The 26,665-nt window shown below is 46.5% G+C and overlaps 2 protein-coding genes across 7 annotated transcripts in view; both read right to left on the bottom strand.

The window, feature by feature from the left end:
* The window catches only part of LOC102445986 (coiled-coil domain-containing protein 87-like), a 44,832-nt gene that overhangs the window by 11,495 nt on the left and 6,672 nt on the right, over positions 1–26,665 (bottom strand). The gene's annotated exons all lie outside the window — the stretch shown is intronic.
* LOC102462531 (RNA-binding protein 4B-like) lies at positions 104–22,745 on the bottom strand. 6 transcript variants are annotated; one of them, XM_014577804.3, is made up of 4 exons: positions 22,609–22,745; positions 21,054–21,476; positions 5,047–5,745; positions 104–263 (listed from the first exon to the last, which is right to left on the bottom strand). In XM_014577804.3, exons 2-3 carry the CDS (start codon positions 21,463–21,465, stop codon positions 5,054–5,056), a joined length of 1,104 nt encoding a protein of 367 aa, XP_014433290.2. In that variant the 5' UTR covers positions 21,466–21,476; positions 22,609–22,745; the 3' UTR covers positions 104–263; positions 5,047–5,053. The 6 variants fall into 6 exon arrangements, 5 of the variants coding, with proteins under 5 accessions (XP_014433290.2, XP_075795385.1, XP_075795386.1 ...); XM_075939270.1 differs by having other exon boundaries at positions 22,537–22,683; XR_012906520.1 differs by lacking the exons at positions 104–263; positions 5,047–5,745 and adding exons at positions 18,140–19,713; positions 19,909–20,036.

The raw sequence follows: 26,665 nt of genomic DNA on the forward strand, positions 1-26,665 counted from the left end.
CAACCTGAGCCCAGACAGGGCCAATGTGGAGTTAGGAGAAGAAAAGGAACTATGCTTGCAGGTGAGGGGGAAGTGTTCAAGGGCTGAAAAATTAAGAAAAAGATACAGTGGGTCACAACTTTACTGAAAACACAAGAATCTCCATTAAAAATAAAACACACTAGAGGCAGCCAATACCCGTCGCAGGCAGCGGGATGGTGGGGGAAGTAGGACAAACTTTCCTGTGTAATGGGAGCCCGAGGGTCCGCCCGAGAATACGCTACCTGAAAGAAAGCACAATACAGTTTCAAAGTATTTTGTCAGAAATAGCCATCATGGGAAAAAAACGCAGAGACATTAGGTCTACCCCAAGCTTTAGTATTGTCCACACACAGAAGCCATGCTGGTTTAAAGTTGGCTTTAAACTGGTGTAATGGGAGCCCTTGGTAGATGCTCCTATTCTGGAGTACTTTAAACCAGTCCATAACCAATTAAAGTGAAATGAAATAAGCGTGGTTTAAACAGCTATAAGTCCACCCACTTGTATCTCTTGCACTGGTTTCAGTAAACCAATTTAAAAATCATACCTTAAGTAAAATTGGCACAACAATTTAATGTAGATAGTGCTACATTTCCATGGGAGTGAGATCCATTTCACCCCAAAGTAGCTCCAAAACCAAAGGAGCACCTTGCCTAACACCATACATAAAATATGGCCCAGTTGATAGGGAACTGCACTGAGAATAAGGAGACTTGTGCTTTGTTCCTGCCTCAGGGTGAGAAGTGGTGGCGGAAGCAAGGAGGACCTTGTAAAGCTCCTGGTTTCCACTCCTGGCTCTGCCATTGAGCTATTGTGACACTTCGGGCAAGTCTTTTCTCCTCTCTGCACTTCTGGTCCTCCTCATCTGGGTCTATTTAGACTGCAAGCTCTTCAGGGCAGGGACTCTGTCTGCAGATCATTGGGCATAGTGGGGGTTTTATCTTAATTAGGGCCTCGATGTGGAATCACAACACTGGGCTCACTGGAACAAAATTAATAACACTTTCCAGTTTAAATAGCACTTTATCTGTACAGATATTGTCATCTTACCACCCATGTGCTCTTGTGGAGATTAATCAATGGTGAAATGACTCTACACAGGGACTTTTTGGAAAGTGAAGAAGAATTAACTAACAATGTGAATTTTAAGAGGACAAAACTGCATTAAGCCACTGTGTGGTTGCTCTTGCTCAGAATTAAAATGGCCTTACTTTGGTTATTTTAATTTACTTACAAAGTTAATTAAACCAAACTGAGGCCACTGTAGTTTTGAATAAGAATGTCCACCCAGGGATTTAATACAGTTTTACTAATCCACTTTAAAAGCTTTAAAAGCGTATTAATTAACTTTAAAAGCTAATTCACAATTTTCAAGTGTCCCTGTGTAGACAAACCCTTAGTTTGGTGTAGCATAACCTTCACTGCAGCCAACTAAAGCCCCACTTCACTTCTAAAAGAAAGTCTCCACACAGGGGTTTGATGTGCTTATATTTCACACCTATAGTTAATTAGCCTTAACCTCCACCAAGTGTTCCTATGTAGACTAAACCAAAGGGCTTGTCGTCTTCATTACATGGTAGATCAATGTTGCAGCAATTGATTCACCGGTGGTCGATTTAATGTGTCTGCTTAGATGCAATAAATTTACCTCCAAACGCTCTCCTGTCAACTTTGGTACTCCAGGACAACAAGATTAGTCTGAATCGATGGGAGAGCAGTCCCCGCTGACCTTACTGCATAGAAAACATTGTGGTATGTCAGCTTAGATGGCTGTGGGTGAGGGGGCATAGTGTAGACTAGGTCTTGGAGAGTGCCAAGATTAGAACTCAAGCCTCCCGGGGCTGCACTTCTTTCTCTAGACCACACTGTTGCTGCCCAGGTTCTAGCTGCAAAAGCCAATGGATCTATGCCTGCTTCTGACTGTGCACCATGTAGTAGAAATATTAATCAGCAGGGACTATTTAGTCCACGATAACTTTAAAAATCCCTGGAATTTAATTTTAATGCTACGTGAAGTCCCTTCTGTGCTCTCATTCTGGTGCCCTAAGCACTCACTCACATCCATCTCCATTCAGCAAAGCACATGCTTAAGTTCCACAGTTTTGAGCACATGGTTCACTGTCTGGCAGACCTAGGGCCACTAGCTACTACCATGTATATTCTGTTCATGACAGCAGCCAATGGCATCTCAGGAGGCATTTTGCCCTTCCAACTTAATCAGGGTGCTGATTAAGTTCCAGTAAGAGGTTATCAAACAGAAGAAGTGAAAGTCTTAGCTAATCAGTTTGTTGGGGTTTTATTGCCTTCAATGGTCACTCCCTCAACAACTACCATAATCTCAGACAATGTCCAATTTTGCACATCAAACACTAATAGGCTACAGAGCTGGTGCATTTGTAAACTGCCATTTACAGCCAAATCCTCACCACGTCGTTTGTGGAATATTTGATGGGCTTTTACAAGAGAGAGGTGAAGCTGCTATCAGAGATGATGTCAGAGGCAAAAGGTATTTGTTGATTCAACCTACATTGCTTGTCCACATTAATGTGAGTTGTTTTGCTCTGCTATACTCAGGATTCCCTCAAGCTAAACAACACAGCAGAAACTATCTGCTCTGATCGCTGCTAAAACTGGGGCGGAGGCAGGGGGGAACGGACGGACTAAATTAAAGGTAAGTTTTTAGAGGGATCTTGATATTCTGGAGAAGCTTCTGTGCTCTTGCAGTCTCTCAAACTTGAAAGCCCGTGTATGATTTATAAATGTACAGCCAGAGTGTCAGGCAACACTCTTATATAAACACCTGAGAGAATATATCACAGTTCACTTTGAGCCCAGTATTTTGTGATTGAGTAAAGCACCTTCCAGAAAGGCAGCCAGGTGGGACTGGAGGCCTCAGGAGATGGAAAATGCACCACTTCCCTTTGGGAGTTTGTTCCAATGGTTAATCACTCTCACTGTGGAAAATCTATGCCTTATTTTTAATTTGAGTTTGTCTGGCTTTTAACTCCCAGCCCCTGGTTCGTATTGTACCAGTCTCTGCTAGATGTAAGAGCCCTTTAGTAACCAGGATTCTCTCTCCATCAAGACCCTTATATCAAGTCACCTGTTGATTAGGAGACACATGGGATGGGACTAGGATGACATAAAAGGGAGCAGAAAAGCTTCCAGAATTTTCATTCCATTTGTGGTTTCTTCCACTGTCTCCAAATTTAGGAGTAAAGAGTGAAGGTTAAAAGTCAGAAGCACAGGAGGGGAGGGAGAAGATGAGCAGGGCTTGGGAAACAGACCCCAAAAACCTGCAACCCTAAGTCAGGCGTTTGGGGCAGGGCAACAAGTCAGTCCAGACAGATTTATGAAGACAGATGGTTAGGGTAGATAGCTTAGCTATGCACCTGTGGGAAGGAGGATGACCGCCAATGTGCCCAAGGCACTGGAAGGGACCTGGAGAGCACTGAGTGTTAGCAGAGTATATAAACGCTGAATTGGCAGCGAGGGAAAAGAGATGGTTCAAAGTTACACAAGTGAAGATTAGTCAGGAGTAACAGGATGTAGTTAAAGGCAACAGCAGGAGAAAAAACAGAGATAATACCTCAATAGAAGCAGTAATCCAGATGTTTGAGTTATTTGGAATTGGAAAATACAAAGCCTTGAGAGCATTCCTGAATAACACTTGGTGTCAGGGTAAACTTACTTCATGTTTTAAAATGTTTGCAATCACAAGGCCTAATAACTTAAGTAAACAGATTCTCACACAATCACATGACTCCAGGGACAGGGGCTTATATCACAAGACTTATGATACACTTGTGAAGGTTATAAGGGCAGGGGGGTGGGGTTTCCCAGGTGAAATATTTTTAAAATTAAAGCTTCCAGACTTTTTAAAAATTGAAGTCTACTTTGGTGCCATTTCATTGAAACAATGAAAACAGACTGGTTAACTAGACTTTGTTTAGTCTGTATCTACTGGCTCCCAGAGGCTGTAAATACCATAGGGAAAGATTTCTTCCATAAGCCTTAGTGAAATTTTAAAATAAAAACATTTCTATTCACTCTAGCATTTCGGAGATTTTTCATGTCATAAGGGACCTCTAGTTGTATGTGCTAGTCAGGCTTAGTGTACAAGAGGCCAGAGAACTTTATCCTGTTGTGCTTGGATTATGTTCAGTAAATTCCTGTTGAGCTAAACAGGGGTTTTGAGAAAGATCTGTAATCTCGATTTAGAGATTTCAAGCAATGGAAAATTGTAAAGGCTTGTTTTAAAATTAAGAAATGTTGGGGTCAGATCTGACTTGACAGCTGTCCTACTGATAGTTTCAAATGTTGTTCAGGAACAACATTTAATTAGCACTTTCACTATTTAAAGTGTTGTGCTATTTTATAAGACCCTTAAGCAGGAAGATCAAAATCTCTGCCAATTTTAGAGTATGCTGAAAGGTTAGCAGCATTTCCATGGTAAAAATGTGACTTTACCCTTTTCTCAAGAATAAACTGAGAATGGCATTTTGACACTTCAAATCCAGCATGTAAGTATGGATCCAGTCAACTTTTCAAATGGGGAAAACAGTGACAATCTCTTCTGACAGAGTCATTCTTCTAAGTGTAAATATAGTTTTTAATCTGGAGTTACTTTAAAGTCCAGATTTAGATCCTGTGGTAAAATAGCAAAGCAAGGTTTACACTGACCCCATATCAACTCTCAGAGTGCATAATGCTTATCTCAAATCATCTTCATTCAACATGACAAATGAGCTGGACTCGTTCAACACTGGTGGTAGGGATTATTCTGAAAACCTCCATGCCCATCCCGGGTGAATGCACATTTGTTGTGGCTTCTTTGGGATACAAATACTCCAGTAATGTGGTAAAGATGCCAGGCTTTTACAGTAACACTACCAATGTGCTTTCACTGGGCTAAAGTTGGCAGATCACAGACAGTTGCTAGTGGAAACTCTGGCACATCTGTCTGTGCATCAAGCACAATTTATACTCCTGCAGCACATATGTCCTGCCACGCACAAAGCTCTCACCTCCGACTCAAAACGCAGAGTACCGCGCCCTGTCCGCGTATGATTCCCGCTCGAATCGCTGAACGTCGTAGAGGGAGGCCCGAGCGACCGACGAGACTGGAGACAGCTGACAACGTTCGTAACCATACGCATCTCCGACGGTGGTGGCCGCGGTTGCCGTGCGACGCAGGGGGCTTCTATCCCGGGTGTAATAGGTGGAGGACGCAGCTGCTGCAGCAGCAGTTGCAGCTGCAGCGACTGCTGCTGCTGCTCCCGGGGTTGGCAGCAGTGCTCTATCATAAGGGTCTAGGGTAGTAGTGAGGCGATTGGCCATGGCTGTGGTGGCGGCCATGGCTGTGGTTTGTACTTGTGAGTACTGCGCATACTGAGAATACTGGGCCATTGTTTGCTCTGCATAGGCGTCGTATGCAGATGCCGTAGCATAGGGCCTCACGCGATATCTTTTGTAGTAGTCGACCATTGCTCCATACCCATCATCGTAATACATGGTTTCCCCATAGCCCGCGGGGTAGGGAGTGCGCACCGCTCCATACTGCTCATTATAGGTTTCGGTAAAGTCAGGCACTTGCCCCGTGCGATCTACCGGACACTCTTTAGACCAGTGCCCTTCTTTCCCGCACCGATAGCAGCCGCTCTTGTCTCCCATCCCAGGTATCGTCCGAAGCCGACTGGTGGACAACTGCACGCGCATCCGCTTGCCTTTAAGAAACAGACGCAAGAATGGTTGCTATAATAAACTGACGCCACATGGAAAACCACAAGATTTGCAGTGTGCAAGAACCAAGTAACTCAGCCATCTCATTCCCTCAGTTGCCAATCTAAACTTAGCTTTTCCACAGCACTTACAATGGGGAAGGATCCCTACTGGCTGAGGTGAACAGTTTTACAGTAAGAATCATGCCAAGAATAAAAAGCAAGCTCTCATGAACAGTAACATTTCAATAGCATTAAGGCCTGCTTCAGAAAGGTATTTAGATCATGATCCAGATAGCTACTTGCCAGATGTAAATCTTTAGCTCTCTGGGGCTACTCACATACATTTCCTTAGTTCCAATCTCAATCCAAGTTTAAGTGTGCTCCAGACCAGATTATCAACTTTTTCCTCACACTGGTGAATAGCTACATGTCTAGGGACCTATATGGTCCCTGCAGATTCTCAGTGCTTCATGTTAGCATCTTCACAGCCCCACTGTAAAGTAGGGAAGTATTGTTGCTGTTGTATAGGAACTGAGGCACAGGGTTCAAGAAGCGACTTCCCCAGGGTCACAAGAGGAGCCTGTGGCCAAGTGAGGAACTGAATACAGGGCTCCCAAGTCCCAAGCCAGAACTCTATTAGGTCAGTCTTCTAACCCTGGGGAAATCACTGGGTCTATTCTCATGAGTAAGATCTCACCAAGGTGACTATGCAATTCATAGCCTGGCTCTAGACAATTCTCTCATTCAATCTCTGTTTTATGAGATGAGGAGATAACTGCAGGGGATATCATGCTTAAGAGTGCATTTCAAGAACCGCAATTTAGCTTTCACACATTCTTGGGATTACTCCCACCCTAGCCCCCGTACAGCTTGCATTGACAAGTAGCCGATTACTGTAATTCATGCTGTAGCTCACTCTTTCCAGGCCTGTAAACTACTCTTGCTGCTGCAGGATTTGTCACAGGGTTGCTAGCAGTGTTCACTAATTTTTTATGTCCACGTACGGAACAACTTTGTTATGTGCACCAATATGGAGGTCATTCCACACACGAACAGTGTGTGTTTGCGGTGGAGTAAAAGGGTTGAATGCAAGAAGGGGTTCAGGAATGAGGTACAGGGTTGGAGGATGAATGGCTTGGGGGCACATGATGCCCCAGAGAGCAAGGAGTATCCCCAGGCCTCTCTCATCACAGCAGCTCAGGGCCTTGTGAGAGGTGCCCCTCTACTGCCCCAGCCGGCACATCTGGGGGAGGGGCACTTGTCCCCCAGCTGCGGCAGCTCTAGTTATGGGCCGGTGGGCAGACGTATTTCTCCTTTGGCTGCAGCAGCTCCAGCTGGCAGGGAGAAGTGCCCTGCTGAGGATGTGCCTGGTTCAGGACTTGGGGAGAAGCATCTCTCTCTGCTGCAGCCCTGAGCCACTACACAGGGATTAATAGGCAGCTGGGTGACAGAGGGAAATTAGGCTGCTAGAATGGCTATGCAGAACCTCAGTTCTATGCAATGCACTTTCGGTTAGTCACGCCAACTGCAGCTTGAACAGAGCTTTTCCATTTAAAGAAGCTGCACTCTTGAATCTTTCCTATCAGCAGAGTCCAACAGGAAACTCATGCAACAGAGAAAACTGAATCTATTCTCTCTACTCTCCACTGGCATAATTCAGCAGTTATCCTGCAAGCATGAAACTCTGAGTCCATGCATGGCTGCATGATGCACCCAGGAAGTTGGGATTGTCAATGTGCTCAGTTCCTAGCTCAACGAGAAGGCAGCTGGAAGTCTATGTTTCGGCTTCTTTGAAAATCCCAGTGAATATGGCTAAACAATTGAGCTCAAAGTTCCCCATCTCCAAGAGGTAATAACCGAGAGAGGGGTATGGCAAAGCCATCTGCTCAGCTCCTCCATGATGGATGGGACTGATGGTAGTCAAGGGCAGCACATATTACTGGGAACAGCAAGTTGCATCCGACTAAAAGAAAGCCTCAGAAAGCAAACAAGGACAGGCAATCATGGTAATACTACTTGCAACACAGTTCCAATGGCTTTACAGGAGATGGATTCAGAGTAAGAGATACCATCATGCTCTTTGTTTTGTGTAACTAGGAGAAGGACAGGAACCGCAGCTTGGTAGGGAGGAATGGCTTCTAATCCAGTTGCAGTCATATGGCACCTGGCCTTCCACCTAGCTTATAGCTCAGATCATCTGTTTGAAGATAAAGCTACTCTTAAAGGTTAACTGAACTAAGAATTATAAGCACTCTCCTCTGGGGCTATAGAACTCTTAAGAGAGTGCTTTATGTTTTCCTTTGAATTTGCAGATGGGCTTTAAGTGGGGCACATTTCAATCTCAATGTAGAGTTTTGTCTGGATGGCCAGTCATTCAGTGCTCCAGAAAAGCAGCATTTGGACACTTTGTGGCCACATAATCACTGAGGGGAAAAAAAAAAAGTCTCACACACAAACAGTAGACTAACTACACCTCCAGCTATCTTAAGAAGCTCAACTACCTTCAGAGTGAAAAAGACAGTATAGTTCATAAGAACATAAGAACATAAGAACGGCCGTACTGGGTCAGACCAAAGGTCCATCTAGCCCAGTATCCTGTCTACCGACAGTGGCCAGCACCAGGTACCCCAGAGAGGGTTGACCGAAGACAATGATCAAGCGATTTGTCTCCTGCCATCCCTCTCCAGCCTCTGACAAACAGAGGCCAAGGACACCATTTTATCCCCTGGCTAATAGCCTTTTCCAGTGGACAGACTGGCAGTCAGGATACCTGAGCTCTGTTCTTGGCTCTTCTACTGACTTGCTGGCTCCAGGCAAGTCCCTTCCTCTTTATGTACCTTCTTTTCCCACCTTGCGGTGGTTTAGCGAAGACACTGACTCACTGTGTTTATAGTGTCTAGCAAAATATGACTGTGATGTAAGTAGGAATCTCTACTCAAACAGAAATAACTGTAGTGGTCTTTTTAACCTTTTAATTTCTAAAGGCAGAGCGTAGTAGGCTGAGTAGAGCTGGCCATCTAGCAGGGGAAATAGGTCAGACAATGAAATTGTGGCTAATGAAAAGCTATCCATTTGGAGAAGACAACGTAAGTGACACCAACACGTCTCTGGCTTGTCAGACTGTTTTAGGGAAACAAGACATCTTCCTAATTCCATGCTGCCAAAATTTATTTATTGGATGATATGGATTTCTGTCTGACAAAGATCATAGACTACTATACTAGACGAGGAAGGGACCTTGCGAGGTAATCAAGTCCTGCATGGCAGTACCTTCTATAAATCTAGATCATCCCTAACAAATGTCTGTCTAAACTGCTCTTAAATCTCTCCAGTGATGGAGATTCCACAATTCCCTAGACAATTTATTCCAGTGCTTAACCACCCTGACAGCAAGTTTTTCCTAATGTCCAACCTAATCCTCCCTTGCTGCAATTTAAGCCCATTGCTTCTTATTCTATCATCAGAGGTCAAGGAGAATAATTTTTCTCCCTGCTCCTTGTAACACACTTTTAGATACTTAAAAGCTGCAATCATGTCCCCTCTCAGTCTTCTTTTCCAAACTAAAACCCAATTCATTTGTGTTGCTCTTCTCTGGACCTCTTCCAATTTCTCCACATCTTTCCTGAAATATGGTGCTCAGAACTAGACATAATACTCCAGTTGAGGCCTAATCAGTGCAGAGTAGAGGGGAAGAATGACTTCTTGTGTCTTGCTTACAGCAAGCCTGTTAATGCAAGAAATCAAATATGTTCTAATGTATAGAGCATGTCCACTGAACTAATATGTAGACCCAGCACAAATCCAACTGGGTCCTTTGGGCACTATCACAATATGAACAGTTACTACCAATGGCATCAGGCCCATGAATGAAAGGGCCTAGCAAATGTTTAACAATATCTAACTCTTCAACAGAGCTTTCCATCTGTTAATCTCAAAAACACTTCGCATAATAGGAATATTGTTGCTTATAAGTGAGGCAGAGAATGAAAAAGTGGAACAGAAAGGAGAAGGGACTAGCTCGAAGTCTCACAGTTGAGTTGAGAATAGAACCCAGGTATGCTGGCTCGCAGCACAGTGTCCTATTACTGGGCCACTCCAAAGTCCAAATGGATGTGCCCAAGATTAAAATGGCTCTTGATAACCTCATTGGTATATATTGGCTGCTTGACTTTGATGCTTCTACAGAAGGATTCTCAATCCGGTATAGCCAACAAATGGCAGGGAGTCACTGCTATCCTGCCACCCCACACTGAGTGTGAGAGGGGATCCGATGTGGAAGAGGTTGAGAACTACTCTTCCAAGACATCTGAAGAAAATACTATAGTACTGAATGGACACTAACCACTTCTTTCAGGTAACATGCTTGGTGCTAAGCTACAATACCTCTTACCATCAGACAGACGCCAACAGACCAAGTCTCCAGAATATTAAGCCTGAAAAGGTGAGATGTACTGCTTGATTTTCCTACAAGTGTACTTGCTGGTAGAGGGTAGATGAACCCATAGTGTGAGGACTTCAGACAGGAAAGTCCTTAATCACTGCTCAAGCAGATATTGAATGCAGATTTTCCAGGGGACACCTGTTATGAAATTGCAGAGATTCAAAGCTACCACATATAGATAAGTGACCACCCTTTTCCTTTGCTCACATAAGTGGGTGACAGAATTGGAATTTTCTGTTACATTTTCATGAATTCTAAGCATGCCTCAGTTTCCCGCTGTATATTACTGTACATAGAAGTACACAGTACTGTACACACTGCTACGCAGTGAGTGCAAAAGGGTTAACTTTGCTCCTGGAACAATGCAGGAGACAGGAGAAAGAGAGAGAGAAAAAGACCTTGTTATCTGAGTAGAATGATTAGAGTAATTAAAGAACTGTTTGAAACCAACCCAAATCAAAAGGGTTCATAGAAAAAGACTCCCCAAACTAGTGAAGAAACACCATCTAACACAGGGGTGGGCAACATTTTTTTCAGGGAGGGCCACAATGAATTTTGCTATGTGGTCACAGGCTGGCTCCACCCCTCAAAGGGGCAGGGCTGGGGACTAGCCTCCCCCAAGTTGTCTGGGGCTGGAGGCTTTGAATTAAAATCACAAAGGGCGCACGGCTCCTGGTCCTGCTGCTACCGTGTGTTGCCTGGCAGCCATCCAGGGTTTCTGCATTATTTAAAAGGCTTGTAGCTATGGCCCCTGCCAGGGTAGCACTGTGGACATGAGCCATTTAAATAGGATTCTGCTGCCTGAGTCACCTCCTAGAAATTTGGTGGCATGTGCAGCAGGATATAAACAGAAAACTGCCAGATGCACTCTGCAGGCCGGATCAAAACGTTACTTGGGCCAGATCCAGCCCCCAAGGAGCATCTTGCCCCACCCTGATCTAAAAACAGGGAACCGCTGCAGAAGCAACGTGCACTCCAACTCTGTTGATGTGCCAGGGGACAGCAATAAATGGTGCCCTTTTAGAATTCTAAAGCTCTGTCCTGAGGGAAGAGGGAGGACTGGAGCCCATCACAGCTCGGCCAGCTCATTGTGTCACTGGCTCGGCCAGGATGCATTGTGGGTTAACTTCTGACTCCTTCTGCTGATCCAAGAACTTTCAGATTCTATAGCCAGATGACTATCACATGGTTACCTTGTTTTAAAAGTCTGCCTGTTGTCGCTGTGAATATTCACTGAAAGCACTGAGTCCTGAAGGGCTAGATTACAAGCCTCTTGCAGGAGCTGGGACTTGCTAAATTCATTGCAGGGGATATTTTGCAGTGCCAAAAGCCTGGTCTTAGAGTCTTGGAAACCACAGGCCTACCCATGTGGAACAGTGTGGGTCTATGGGACCTGGCACATTAAATGGGTCACTCCCAGGAAACTAGTAATAGGCTGGCACAGACCAGAATCTGTTACTACTTGACAAAATGTAGTGGACTTTTCTTGTGAGTGAGTGATGCTGAGAATCAGCATTATGTTTATTGCTCTTTGGGTACTGCTAAGCACAAGCACATCTGGCTCACCCAAAATCATGAGATGATCTGAAGTTGTATGATTCTTTCTAAACTAATACAGTTTAGAAAGGAGGGAAGAATAGCTCAGTGGTTTGAGCATTGGCCTGCTAAACCCAGGGTTGTGAGTTCAATCCTTGTGGGCAAAAATTTGGGGCAAAAATTTGTCAGGGATGGTACTTGGTCCTGCTGTGAAGGCAGGGGACTGGACTCGATGACCTTTCAAGGTCCCTTCCAGTTCTAGGAGATAGGCAATCTCCATTATTATATTATTTTGGATTCTTTTTATCAAACTTCTAGTTGGAGCCTCTCGGATTCAAATTGTGCAGCTTTTTGGTCTACAAAAGGGATGGGGGGCTCTGGTCTTGGAGGACACATATTGGTTGGTGGGCTTGACAGCAGCAGGTATTCTTTTGCTTGAGCCCGCTGGCCATGGTGTGGAACGCTCCCCCTCCTACAAGAACCTGGTGGTTCTGTCGTCAGCAGTCTGGACAATGCCACTTTGCCTGTTGAGTAGAAGCCCATGTACATCCCAAGTGAGCTGCAGAAGATGGCCCCAGGTGAACAACTGGCCAGGCCAGATGTGAGCTACAGAACTAGGGAGAAAAGCCAATTTACTGGCAGCTTGTCAGGAAAGTACACAGCCAGGTAGAGACTTCTAGCAATACACAAGAGAGACCTTCCTACCTTAGAAAGGAGAGGCAGGATCCTACAAGCCACGCTGGGGAAGTACAGCTAAGAAAAACTCTCATAGAAATATCAGAAACGTAGGACTTGAAATGATCTTAATAGATCATTTACTCCAGTTTCCTTTACTGAAGCAGGACTAAGTATCATCTGGACCATCTCCAATAGGTGTGCCCCATATCTGTTGTTAAAAACCTGCAGTGACGGAGATTCCACAGCCTCCGTACTTAACTATGCTGACAGGAAGTTTTTCCTAATGTCTATAAAGTAACTCTTCCCTATTGCAATTAATAGCCAGGGAAAAGACTGAAAAAGCTAGAGGTAGATGAGCTGAGGATATGTGAATCAAACAGCCATTTAACACACCAGAAGTGGCGTGTCAAGATAACCCGCGGCCCATTGGGGTTCTGTCTGTGGCCCATGGATCTCCTCTCTGCCCCTTTCCTTAAGCCCCTCTTGCACACTAGAGCTCTGAAGCCCTGCACTCCCCCCCACCCCTTTCAAAGAGTTCACTCTCAGTTCCCACTTCTCCCAGAGCTTAAACAGCTAAGAATTTCCAGCTCTGGGAGGGAAAGGAAGGAGCATGGAGGCATGTGAATCAGCAGGTGCTCCAAAAGTGCTGAGGGCGGGGGAAGGAGCAGATAATTGCAGGGCAGTGCCTCAGTTTGCAAGAGGACTGTGGAGGAAGCGGACAGGCCACATGCAGCTCACTAAGATGAAGGAGGGCCACTTGGGCAACCATGATTAGTAAATGGGCCGCATATCACTGCAATATATTTTTCCTTCTGACTACCTGTTTTTCACTGACACAAAAGCCAGTGTTTGATTATAGAAGCAGCTATGCATGTACTAAGCAGGCAATGCAAATGTCCCTGAGCTACATGATAGAGATGTTAGATATCGTGTATTTTAGTAATCGTGTAGCTGCAACAATTTTAGTGGTTACATGGTTACTAAAATATTCCCCCGGGGGCAGGGCTGGCAGCCAATGTGCTCTGGACCCCACTGCTGGGGAGCTCCTGCCACCATGTGCTGCTGCTTCTGTATCAGAGGCAGCAGTATGGAATGGCAGGTGGAGCTGGTTTAAAAATCAGCTCCCCGCACAGATTGGCTCCCACCTGCCACCCCACGCCGCTACCTTGGATACAGAGGCAGCAGCAGCTCCTGTCCATGGGGTATACAAGCTCCCCAAGAACAGAGGCTGCTCTGGCATCCCACCTACCCCTTCCTTCCAAGCACCAGCTCCCGTCTGCACACCCTGCAATGCTGCCTCTGTGGGAGGCAGCAGAGGGGGCAGGTGGCTCTGGAAACTGGCACATGCGGAAACCTGGCTTTAAAAGTCAGCTCGCCACAGGCATAGGCTCCTGTTCCCCCCTGCCTTGCTGCCTCTGTATCAGAGGCAGCAAGAGGTGGGGACTGTGTGTAGTAATTTGGATTAACCAATAAGCCTAGGCTTATCAGTTAATTGTTTAAACGGCTGTACACTAGCATCCCTACTACATGGCATTTACTATGCCACTGGTGTCTCTTTTCAAACCCCTCTCTGACAAATCCAATAAATCCAGACCTAAGTACGTGCCAGAGATATTCTATTCTGAAACAAGAATGAGCAAGAGCTATTCTTTGTCAAGTCACAATGGGGGACAGTGCAAAAATCTAGGAAAGTTACATATTTTCCAAATAAATGCTATTCCTCACACCACCACTCACACTCCCCAAATGCTACCCACTCACCAGCCCTACTCCACAAAATATTTCCTTGAAAACTCAGTCTTAACTGGCCCTGTGCAGAACTAGACCACAGGTGAAACCCCTTCCACCCTTTTGGAAAACTAACATTAAATTTGAAAACCCCCAAAGCAGCCACTAGGAGGTAGCATTTATAAGATACTGCTGCTTTTTGAAGGGCTTTGCTTTTAAGTTAAAAACTTACTTATAAACCCTCTCCTAACTAATACCTTAGCCAAGATAGAAGGCTATTATTCTAATTCTGGGATAGAATTATGCTAAGATCAGAAAGTTCAAGCCAAGGACTCTGACTGGGCTAAAAACAGTTTTACGAAACCTCAGAGGAAACATTTCTGCTACATTTCAGTGAAAAGTGTTTTTGGATTTGACCGTCATAGATTTTAAAGCCTGAAGGGACCATTCTGACCACCTGCCTAACAGACCAGAAAACTTCACCCAGTCTTCCTGAGTGGTATGGATCTGACACAGCCCATAACAGCATAAATCTAAGCCAGCTACTCCTCTCAACTGGTCCTGTCCCATACAAGCCAAGTTTTTGGCCTCAGTTTCAGTGATCAGGTCAGCATCTGTAGCATTGACACAAGCTACTTTCATTGTCCAAAAGCAAACAGCACGAATACTGGTATTAACAAAGATGAACGTGCCTTTTACCAACCATCGAATTGCAGGGCACAAGAGGAGCAAATATAACTTTGACATGTGGTTTTTAACCCTATAGTTCCTTCGAAGTGCTGATTCTACCAGTAGGAGACGCAGGGCAATTCTGGAGTTCATTTCCTTATGTTGAGGCAGTTCTATTTCACACATGCACACTTCAAAGTAAGGGAAAATTGACAGCTCACAGGAAAAGATTAAATTTTCTGGTAACAGTTCAATTAGCAACACTGGGGATCAAAAAAGACAATCCCACACCCAATGCAAATCACTTTCCTCCGTTTCTTCTTGTTCTCAGCAGCTAGATTTGGTCCCAACTTCCCTTGCTGCCCAGCTTCCTTCAGCCCCACTGCATACAAACTCCTACAATTAAAACAGCTTTATTTTAGTGATACTGGAACCAAATTTCTCCAGTTATAGGCCTGAGAAATTAAGAGCTGAATCAGGCAAAGTTCAGAGTCCAGCCAGGAAAGTAAGGACTGAGTCACACACAGAGGATGCCCCCTTTAGGAAGGAAGGATCCTACTCGGCATGTTTGGCTCTTCCGGTTTCCTTGGAACAGTTACAGTGATGGTAGAGAATGCAGGTCCAACTACTTCCTTCCTCCGAACTACCAACTACAGGCAGTCCCCGGGTTACGTACAAGATAGAGACTGTAGGTTTGTTCTTAAGTTGAATCTGTATGTAAGTCGGACCTGGCGTCCAGATTCAGCCACTGCTGAAACTGACCAGCGGCTGACTACAGGAAGCCCGAGGCAGAGTTGTTCTGCCCCGGGCTTCCTGGAATCAGCCTCTGATCAGTTTCAACAGGCTGAATCTGGACGCCAGGTCCGACTTACATACAGATTCAACTTAAGAACCCCAGGCGTCCCCAAGTCAGCTGCTGCTGAAACTGATCAGCGGCTGATTCCAGGAAGCCCGGGGCACAGCAACTCTGCCTCGGGCTTCCTGTAGTCAGGGCTGGTCAGTTTCAGCAGCGGCTGACTTGGGGACTCCTGGGGAAGAGCAGCTGGGGTGCTGCTGGGTTGCTCCAGTAGCGTCACTCCTCGGCGCTACTGGACCAGTCCACCAGCACCCCAGCTGCTCTGCCCCAGGCGTCCTGATTCAGCCACTGCTGAAACCTGATTCAGCCGCTGCTGGTCAGTTTCAGCAGTGGCTGAATCAGGATGCCTGGAGCAGAGCAGCTGGGGTGCTGCCGGGTTGGTTCAGTAGTGCCCAGAGCGGCGCTGCGGGACCAACCGGCAGCGCCCGAGCTGCTCTACCACAGGTGTCCGGCGAGAAGCCTGGACTGCTGGGAGGAGGAGGGGGGCCCGAAGGGACGTACTAGCTGCGCCCCCCCCCCCCCAGCAGACCAGGGAGACACAGGCGGGCGACCGAGACACACCGTGGTCCTGCCGCCCGGGTCCTCCGCGGCTTTGCTCCACGTCTCCCTGGTCTGTTGGTCTCCAGCAGACCAGGGAGACGGGGAGCAAAGCCGCGGAGCACGCCGGCAGCGGGACAGCTGCGGCGCGTCTGGGCTGTCCGCTGCTGGCGTGTTCTGCGGCTTTGCTCCCCGTCTCCCTGGTCTGGGGAGACGTGGAGCAAAGCCGCGGAGCACGTGGGCAGCGGACAGCCCAGACGCGCTGCGGCTGTCCTGCTGCCGGCGTCCTCAGAGGCTTTGCTTCCCGTCTCCCTGGTCTGCTGGTCTCCAACAGACCAGGGAGACGGGCAGCAAACCCCGTTCGTAACTGCGGATCCGACATAAGTTGGATCCGCATAACTCGGGGACTGCATGTACCAATCTGAGGAAGGACAGACCCTCAGGACCCAGCGCTATGCTATCTTCAATTGAGGCTATTTTATGGGTTTCTGACAGAAGAAACGCTCCATTCAAAACCCACAGGACCTACATTACCTGCCTTAAGACTATCCTCTGGTGTGATGGCTACAAGAATGGTTAAGAGGTTGCCATGCTGGAGCAGCTGCTTATTTCAGTTAGCTTGTGTTCACCACATCTGTATACTATATCCTCCTGCTCTCTCTTATCTTAGACTGTAGCCTTTTGTGTGTGGCAGGGACTGTCTTGCTAAAGTTTTGCACAGAGCCTAGCACAATGGGGTAAAAAACTCAAGACATGCTACTGTAATGCTCCATAACTAAGCAGGCAATTTAAGGACCCACATCATTGGATAATGCTACTCTATTAGGCTACATTAACTACTCAGACAATACTGAATCTGGCATTGCCACATGGCCCAACACTTCCATCTTCTTTCAGCAGTCGGAGAAACACTAGACAGAAGGGAAAAGGAGGGAGAGAGGAGCAAGACCTGTCTAGAAGAGGGGATGGAACAAGAGACAAGGTGTCTCCCATTTCCCTCACCGCACCTATCAGGAGTCTACTATTCACTCCTTCTTGTGGATTTTTCATCCCCTCTCCCACAATCCCACAGGGGGCGGATCCTGCAATGAAATCTAGGACTAGCAGCCTAAACATTCTACAGGACATAAGCAACTCAGGATAGAAGAAACAAACAATAGAATACTAGAACTGGAAGGGACCTAGAGAGATCAAGTCCAGTCCCCTGCCCTCATGGCAGGATCATGTACCATCTAGATCAGGGCTACTCAACTTTGGAAGCCCCAGGGCCACTATGATACTCACAGCACATGCTGAGGGCCACAACTTAAGTGCGGTTGCATATACATTCAATTATATACACAAATATATGTAAATAGCTTCTTTCACACTGATGGGCATGAATACAAAAATTAAGGAAAGACTATACAACACAGGCCCCATTTAAGTCAGTTCTGCTGATATTAATAAAATGCAATCTTTATCTGATTTCCACCCATATGTCAGCACTTTTAATGAGCAATGACAGTCCAAGAATTTAACTACTAAAACATATCAACAGAAGACCATTATATTGACTACTTTTTCGTTTTGGCTCCCACCCGCAGGCTGCAAACAAAGGGAACATGGGCCACGAAGCTCTGATCTAGATCATCCCTGATACAGTAAACTTCCAATAATCCGGCACCTTTAGGACCCAGGGGGTGCCGGATTATCAGATATGCCGGACTATCAGAAGGGGGGCTATGAAGGGGGTGGGGTGGGGGGATGCCACCCCAGACCTCTCAGAGCTCCTCCTTCCGATAGTCCGGCTCTGCCCTAGGAGTCCCCGATTCAGCCGCTGCTGATCAGTTTCAGCAGCGACTGAATCAGGGATGCCTGTGGCAGAGGAGCTGGGGTGCTGCCGGGTTGGTCCCGCAGCCCCGAGGGGCAGCGCTATGGGACCAACCCGGCAGCACCCCAGCTGCTCGTCCCCTGGCTTTCCCAATTCAGCTGCTGGTCAGTTTCAGCAGCAGCTGAATTGGGGAAGCGGGGCACAGAGCAGCTCCAATTGTCCGGCTGCCCTGAGCACTTCCAGGTTCCTGATGGTGCCGGACCATCAGGAGTGCCGGAGCATTGGATGCTGGACCAATGGAGTTTTACTGTACATATCTATCCAACCTGCTTTTAAATATCTCCAGCAATGGAGATTCCACAACCAGTGTTTAACCACCCTGATAAGAAATATTTCCTAATGTCCAACCTAAACATCTTTTCTTGCAATTTAAGCCCATTGCTTCTTGTCCTATCATCAAAAGGCTAAGGAGAACAATTTTTCTCGCTTCTCCTTGTAACACCCTTTTAGATGTTTGAAAACTAGTATACATCCCCTCTCAGCCTTCTCTTTTCTAAACTAAACAAACCCAGTTCTTTGTCTTCCCTCATAGGTCATGTTTTCTAGACCTTTAATAATTTTTCTTGCTTTTGTCTGGATCTTCTCCAATTTCTCCACATCTTCATGAAATGTGGTGCCCAGAACTGGACACAATACTTCAACTAAGGCCTAATCAGTGCAGAATAGAGGGGAAGAATTACTGTGTGTGTCTTGCTCACAACACTTCTGTTAATGCAATCCAGAATCATGTTTGCTTTTTTTGCAACAGTGTCACACGACTGACTCATATTTCGCTTGTGGTCCACTATGACCCCTAAATTCCTCTCATCAGTACTCCTTCCTAGAAGGCCGCTTCCCATTCTGTGCGCGTGAGAGAGATTGTTCCTTCGTAAGTGGAGTACTTTGCATTTGTCATGATTAAACTTCATCCTATTTACTCTAGACCATTACTCCAGATAATTTTGAAATATGACCCTATCCTCCAAAGCACTTGCAACCCCTCCCAGCTTGGTATCATCTGCAAACTTAATAAGCGTACTCTCTATGCCAATATCTAAATCACTGATAAAGATATTGAACAGAACCAGTCCCAAAACAGACCCCTGCAGAGCTCCACTTGTTATGCATGACTGTGAACCATTTAATAACTACTCCCTGAGAATGGTTATCCAGCCACTTATGCACCCATCTTATAGCAGCCTCATCTAGGTTGTATTTCCCTAGTTTATTGATAAGAAGGCCATGCAAGGCCGTATCAAATGCTTTACTAAAGTCTAGATATACCACATCCACTACTTCTCCCTCATCCACAAGTTGTGTTAACCTATCAAAAAAGTTAGATTGGTTTGGCATGATTTGTTACCTATCACCTTATTATCTTCCAGATGTTTGCAGATTAATTCCTTAATTACTTGCTCCGTTATCTCTCCTGGCACAGAAGTTACACTGACTGGTCTGTAGATTCCTAGGTTGTTCTTATTTCTTTTTTATAGATGGGCACAATATTTGCCCTTTTCCAGTCTTCTGGAATCTCTCCCAACTTCCATGACTTTTCAAAGATGATAGCTAAAGGCTCAGATACTTCCTCTATCAGTTGCTTGAATATTGTACGATGCATTTCATCAGGCCCTGGCAACTTGAATACATCTAACTTTTCTAAAACAAAATACAGGACTATGTAGCACTTTAAAGACTAACAAGATGGTTTATTAGATGATGAGCTTTCATGGGCCAGACCCACTTCCTCAGATCCAGGAAGTGGATCTGAGGAAGTGGGTCTGGCCCACGAAAACTCATCATCTAATAAACCATCTTGTTAAGTCTTTAAAGTGCTACATAGTCCTGTATTTTGTTTCAGCTACAACAGACTAACACGGCTACATTTCTATAACTTTTCTAAGTAATTTTTAACTTTTTTTAAAATTTTAACTTCTAAACCTACCCCATTTCCACTAGCATTCACTACGTTAGGCACCCCATCACCATCAATCTTTTTGCTGAAAACAAAAAACAAACAACAAAAAAAGGAAGTCATTAAGCACTCCACCATTTCCAAGTTTCCAGTTATTGTTTCTCCCTCTTTACTAAGCAATGGGCCTACCATGTCCTTGGTCTTCCTCTTGCTTCTAATATATTTGTAGAACGTCTTCTTGTTACCCTTTATGTCTCTAGCTAGATTGAACTCGTTTTGTGCTTTTGCTTTTCTAATCTTGCCCCTGCATACTTACATTATTTGCTTATATTCATCCTTTGTAAATTTGACCTTGTTTCCACTTTTTATACAACTACTTTTTGTTTTTTAGATCCTTTAATATCTCCTGGTTAAGCCAAGGTGGTCTCTTGCCATACTTTCTATCTTTTCTATGCAGTGGAATAGTTTGTTTTTGGGCCCTTAATAATTTCCCTTTGAAAAACTGCCAACTGTCTTCAGTTGTTTTTCCTCTTAGTCTTGGCTTCCCATTGGAACTTTATCTACCAACCTTCTAAGTTTACTAAAATCTGCCTTCCTGAAATCTATTGTCTGTTTTGCTGTCCACCATTCCTTAGTATCATGAACTCTATGATTCCATAATTACTTTCAAACTGCTCTCCACTTTCAAGTTTTCAACCAGCTCCTCCCTATTTGTTAAAATCAAATCTAGAACAGCTTCCTCCCCAGTAGCTCTCTCAACCTTCTGATATAAAATATTGTCTCCAATGCAGTCCAAGAACTTATTAGACAAAATGCAAAATCCTCTGAGGAAAAATGGAATTAATTTGATTGAACAGTGCACTGACTCAAACACAAGTCCTTTGTGGACTCTTAACATAGAATCTGGCTCACATGGTTACCTAGTAACACTTAATGTCAGGAGTGAGAGCTCACATCTCGAGCAGACCCTTCCCATATCTTGGCTTCACATTCAGAGACACAGCCTTGCCATCCTGCACTCCTACCTGACCCGCTCTTCAGGACAGAACCTAGCACTATCTAGTCCTAGGGAAGGCTGCACTTTCCCTGGTTCATGTTTCACCTTGGAACTCTGTGTTGTCTAGGCCCCTGATGGCCTCCACCGCATCCTCAGCCCGCTCCATATGCACAAAGGCATAATCCTTCACTATGTCACACTCGATCACTGGGCCGTACTCTTCAAACTTGGCCTGCAGCTCCAAGTTAGTGCAGGTGGTACTGATGTTGCCCACATGCAGTTTGGTGGAGGCTTTGCTCTTGTTTTTGCTGGCTTCCACGTTTATGCAGACACCATGCAGCTTGTGGTGATGCAGGTTACGGATGGCATCTTCGGCTGCGGTCTTGTCTTCGATATGCACAAAGCCATAGTTTTTGATGATATCACATTCCAGCACCTTCCCATACTGCTCAAAAAGCGACCGGATCTCTTGCTCTGTTGCCTCCCGGGGCAGATTTCCAATGAAGAGTTTCACCATTGCAGCAGAACCTGTGGGTGGAATACTTAAAGATGAGGCACTAGCACAAGTAACGATTTGACTCAGTTCCCAGGATCCCTTACTAAATGACATCAGCTGGGGGGTAACAGAAGCCTCCTGCTTTCAAATATTAGCTTTCAAGTTGCATTGGCAGACTTAAGAGGGCCACTTTTTAATTCAGCTAGTTATTTTTTAATTGTAACTAAAGATAAAGCATTCTATAATCATTTGGTGGTTATTCCCTTGAACATGGCCAGGAGAAAGTGAAACATCATCACCATGTTATGCAGTGAAGTTGCATTTGGGATATTCAAAGGGCATGCCTTTACTGACTGCACTATTATCTTGAGTTACTGTTTCAGCATCTCACTCAAACTGATTCTTTCACATACAGGGCTACAAACTCTAATCAGGTGTCAATGGGAAGTAAGCGTCCAAATGGAAAGTCCTAGCTTAAGTCACCTGTCTAAGATGACACAATAGTTGGTGACAAGGCCAAGGACAAGATTTAGGCTCATGCTCACTGGCCCCCATCTCAAAGGTGATCTTTAAAAAAATAAAAACAGAAAAGTGTGTGCATGCCCCTTTTTTGTCTTTTGTGACAGAAGATGCCAGGAGTGTTTTATCCTAAAAAACAAACAAGAGAAGAGGAAAGATTCTATTTGATATTTCAGGGAAATTCAGGCCCTGTCTGAAGGGGAAAAGATGAAATAGAGCACAGCTCCCTCCACCTCCCAGAGCTGAGATGGAAGTCCTGGCTCTCAGATTTCCACACCCCTTTCAGTGGACTGAACTGTAGCAATCTCAGCTTCAGGAGAGGGTGGGGATAGGCGCCAGAACCGTGTTGTTTTCCAGCTCTGGGAGGGGGTGAAGACGTTAAGCGGGGGCGGTGGAGCGCTAAGACTCTTGGCTTCTATCCTAGCTCAGGGCAAAGGACGGGCCCCCCGACTCCTGGGATCTATCCCAGGTCTGGGGAGATGGACGAAAAGGGGGAGGCCTGGGCCCCAGAACTCCTGAGTTCTGGCCTAACTCCAAGGGGATGGTAGTGGATCGGGGGCAGGGTCTAGTCACCAGAACTGCTGGTTCTATCCCGTCCAAGGCCCGTTTGCGGGGAGAGAGGGGACCGTGGCTCAGGTCTCTCACCAAGATCAGCTATTCTGCAGCCCGCGGTCTCGATGACGATAACAAAATGGCGGCGCCTCCTACTCACTCCACCCCGCCATTGACCTCGTATGTCCCCGCCTCATTTCTCCCAGCACAACGCTCTGATTGGCTGCCGGTTGCTATCGGTGAACTGTTATTGGACGAATAGAAGTGATGGGTGATGGGTACGACTAGGGAGTTGACACTGCGCGTTTCTCAGCCAATCGCGTTCTGATAGAGCGCAAGTTCCGGTCATATGACAGCACTGTAGCCAATCAATGCTGGCAGGAAGGGGTGGATTTTTTTTTTTTTTTTGCCTTGCTTTCGCTCCACGGACCGCTGGAGAGGTTGCGAGAGTCAGTGCGGGATTAATTTGATTGCGGCTGCAGACCAAGGATAGGGGCTTCGGGCGGCCTAGGGAGCCCGTCCCCTTCTCGGGCGTCTCCTGATCCCCGTTTCTAGGGGTGGCGGAGGTGCCCGCTGACAGCATTAGTACCCACTAGCTGGCAGGTGTGGAACGACTGGCTCGCACTTCGGGCCCCAGCTCGGAGAAGGGGCCCTGCCTGAGAGGCACCCTGGTTCCTGGCCTCCACTAGCTGTGCTGCTAACCCTTCACCCGTTTTAGGGAAATGGGGGTCCCTCTCGTTAGGGATTGAGGCCCCCGCTGCTTGAGGGAGGGGAGGGGTGGGGTGACTTCTGTCTTCCTCTGTCTCTGGTGTGCTAGGTGTGGGAAAGATGTCAGAGGCAGTGCTGCTGCTGCGGCGGGTCCGGGAGCGCAGTACTGAAGGTGCTGCAGGGGCCCGGAGGAAGCGGAGCAGGCGGCGCCGTTTCTATCCTGAGCACCGGGTGTACCGGGCCCGAAGCTCCTTCCTGGACCTCAGTGAGGAACAAGTGCTGCGGCGCTATCGTCTGGACAAGGCAGCGATTGCAGGGCTCTGCAGCGAGCTGGGCTCAGACCTGGAGAGCCTGACAGGTCGCAGCCATGCCCTGCCTGTGGCTGTTAAGGTGACCTCTGCTCTCACATTCCTGGCCTCTGGCTCCTTCCAAACGGCCACACGGGACACCACAGGCATCAGCCAGTCAGCCATGTCCAACTGCCTGGCCCAATTCCTGGAAGCACTGCAGCGCCGGGCTGCCCGTTACATTACTTTCCCAGTTCCAGGTGCCACAGCAGGGCATACTGAGGGCTGCTTTCCTGGGGTGCTTGGTCTGCTAGGTAGCATGCATGTGGCACTGCGGGCCCCCTCAGAAAATGAGCTTGCCTATCGCAATGCCCGCAACTATCACTCCATGAACATGCAGGTGGTGTGCGATGCCCGTGGTACCATCATCAACGTGGTGGCCAAGTATCCTGGCTCTTGCCCCAATGCTGCGGTGCTGGAGAACTCTGCCCTGGCTCGGCTACTCGATGGAGCCCATCTTGATGGGCTGTGGCTGCTGGGTGAGTTGGACCACAATGATGCTCTAGGGGGTGGGCAGCCATAGGCGCTTCTCTGATGGAGCAGTCTCCTAAATGATCCCATTCATCGAATGCAGGGATTTCTAGCACCTGGGTGGGATAATCTTTATCTCCATGTGATTTACAATAAGTAGGAAGGATGGTCCAGAGAATAGGGTGCTGAGTTCAATTTGCCACTTACCTGCTGTGTGACCTTCAGCAAGTCACTTCATCCCATCCTATGTCTGTAAAATGGACTTCTTTGCCTCAGGGGCATGAGGGTAAACTGTGAGCTGATGGCAATGTTCATCTAGAAAAATAAGAGCTGCAACTACTTCCAGTGTCAATAAGGAGTAGGCTTACACCAGGTGAGTACTTAGTGTGCAGGTACCTTTCAGTCTATCATCTGTCTTGTACTGATTCTAGTTGGCTGTGTCTACACTGGCGTGATCTTGCACAAAAGCGGCTGCTCTTGCACAAAAACTTGCTGCCTGTCTACACTGGCCGCGTGTTCTTGCGCAAGTAAACTGATGTTCTAATGTATGAAATCAGGGCTTCTTGCGCCAGAACTCTGATGCTTCCGCTCAGGAATAAGCTCTTTTACGCAACTGTTCTTGCTCAAGAGGACAGTGTAGACAGGCAACATGAATTTCTTGCTTAAGAAAGCCCTTTGGTTAAAATGGCCATCAGAGCTTTCTTGCACAAGAGAGCGTCTACACTGGCATGGATGCTCTTGCGCAAAAGCACATCTCTTGCGCAAAAGCACATGCCAATGTAGACGCTCTCTTCTGGAAGAGTTCTTGCGCAAGAAGCTGCCAGTGTAGACATAGCTGTTATGTTTTTAAGGATGTGTGAAGATCATTTAAATGATGTGTGGTCTTTAGCAGCACATGATGGGGTTGGGAAGGAGTGCTTGCTTTGGTTTAATTTCTGCCAAAGAAGGGAGGGAGCTCAGCTTCCAAAGCCTGGGAAAATCTGTTGCTAATGTATTTCTTGTATGCTGCTTCTGTGCCTGCAGGAGACCGAAGTTACCCGCTGAAAACATGGCTCATGACTCCAATTTTATTCCCATGTAGTCCAGGAGAGGAGAAGTACAATGCTATGCATCAAGAGGCCCTCTTGGTGCTCAAGCAGACATGCACCCTCTTGAAAATGCGTTTTCGCTGCCTGGATAAATCAAGTGGCTCTTTACAGTACACACCCCAGAAAGTCTGCCAGATATTCCTGGCTTGCTGTATACTTCACAACATCGCCCTGAGCCGTAGAATGCCCTTGGATCTGGCAGAGGGGGAGGAGCTGGTGGAAGGGTCGGATGCTGAACTCGAGCTACCAGTACAAACCCCCTTTGTTCAGATCTCCAGTGAGGCCCGGGCAGTGAGAGCGCGGATTGTGCAACGATTCAGAGACAGCCTCACTTAGAGAGCATCCTTGTGCTGCACCAGCTGCTTCTGAAACGGCTCTTGGTGAGGAAAAGGACTAGCATGCCAAGTTCTCACCATGAGCATCTGGTACAAACCATGGACTTCACCTCTCTCTAAGCAGCTGAAATATATCTTATCCCAGACCTGGTGGCATTCCTGGCACTGACCTGTCCTAAGAAGAGCTGCCAGCAATTCCTGCTTCTAACATTGGATTTCACTGCAGGGGACTGCATTTTGTTTTTTAAAAAACTCTAATTTGTCCATAGGTTAGTGACTGAGGATAGTTCTACGAGCATGGAAGATGCTACTATATTTGTACCACAGAACTGTTACTAGGTTATGGATTGGCTGTAGCTTATACAGAACTGTACTTGACTCACACATGCTCTTTTAGTCTAGCTGTGGGAGAGAGACAATATTTGGCTGCCCATAGATTGCTTCTTGGCTGAAATTGGCAGCCTGGAATGAACTGAACCTCTCCACCAACATGAGGGTAAGGAATGGGAGTGGCCTTTATTGAGAGGCACTGCTTCCTCCTATCCTGAGCAAAACTGGGGATTGGAATTCTCTAAACTTTCATCCCTGCTCTATCCCCGAGGTACTCAGCAGCCTTGGCCAAGTAGCCTCTGTAGATTTTGGTTCTAGAAGCAGTGACTTCCCCAGCCAGGGATGTAGAGGACAGGTTAAATCCAGCATTTTTGAAACTGTGGTTTTGAAACCTGTTTTAATGGGGTTACCAAGGCTGGCTATAGATTTGCTGGGGCTGAAGCCTGAGTCCCACTGCATGGGGCCAAAGCCGAAACACGAAGGCTTCAGCCCTGGATAGTGGGGTTCACATGGCAGGCTATCTGCCTGGGGCTGAAACCCTAGGGCTTTGGCTCCTGCCCTTATTTGGGCAGTAGGGCTCAGGTAGGTTCAGGCTTCTGTTCTTTCTCCTAAAGTCATGTAGTAATTTTTGTTGAGAGAAGGAGGTTGTATTGCAATGAAATTTGAGAACCTCTGGGTTAGTCCCATATTCTGAGAGTGTTCCAGCCCTAACTTGGAAAAGTGCATGTCTGCAGCCTACTGCACTGTAAGTTGAGGAGCCCCTTCCCAGTGTCACGGATCATCCTGCTGCCTTCTCATTCTTTAGAGGCCTGGCTAATGGCTTTATTTTCCAGGTAGGGAGCTGTATGCTGGCAGGAGGGAGGGGTTCTGG

Source organism: Pelodiscus sinensis, chromosome 11 (assembly GCF_049634645.1).
Source record: "Pelodiscus sinensis isolate JC-2024 chromosome 11, ASM4963464v1, whole genome shotgun sequence".
Classification (NCBI taxonomy): Eukaryota; Metazoa; Chordata; order Testudines; family Trionychidae; genus Pelodiscus; species Pelodiscus sinensis.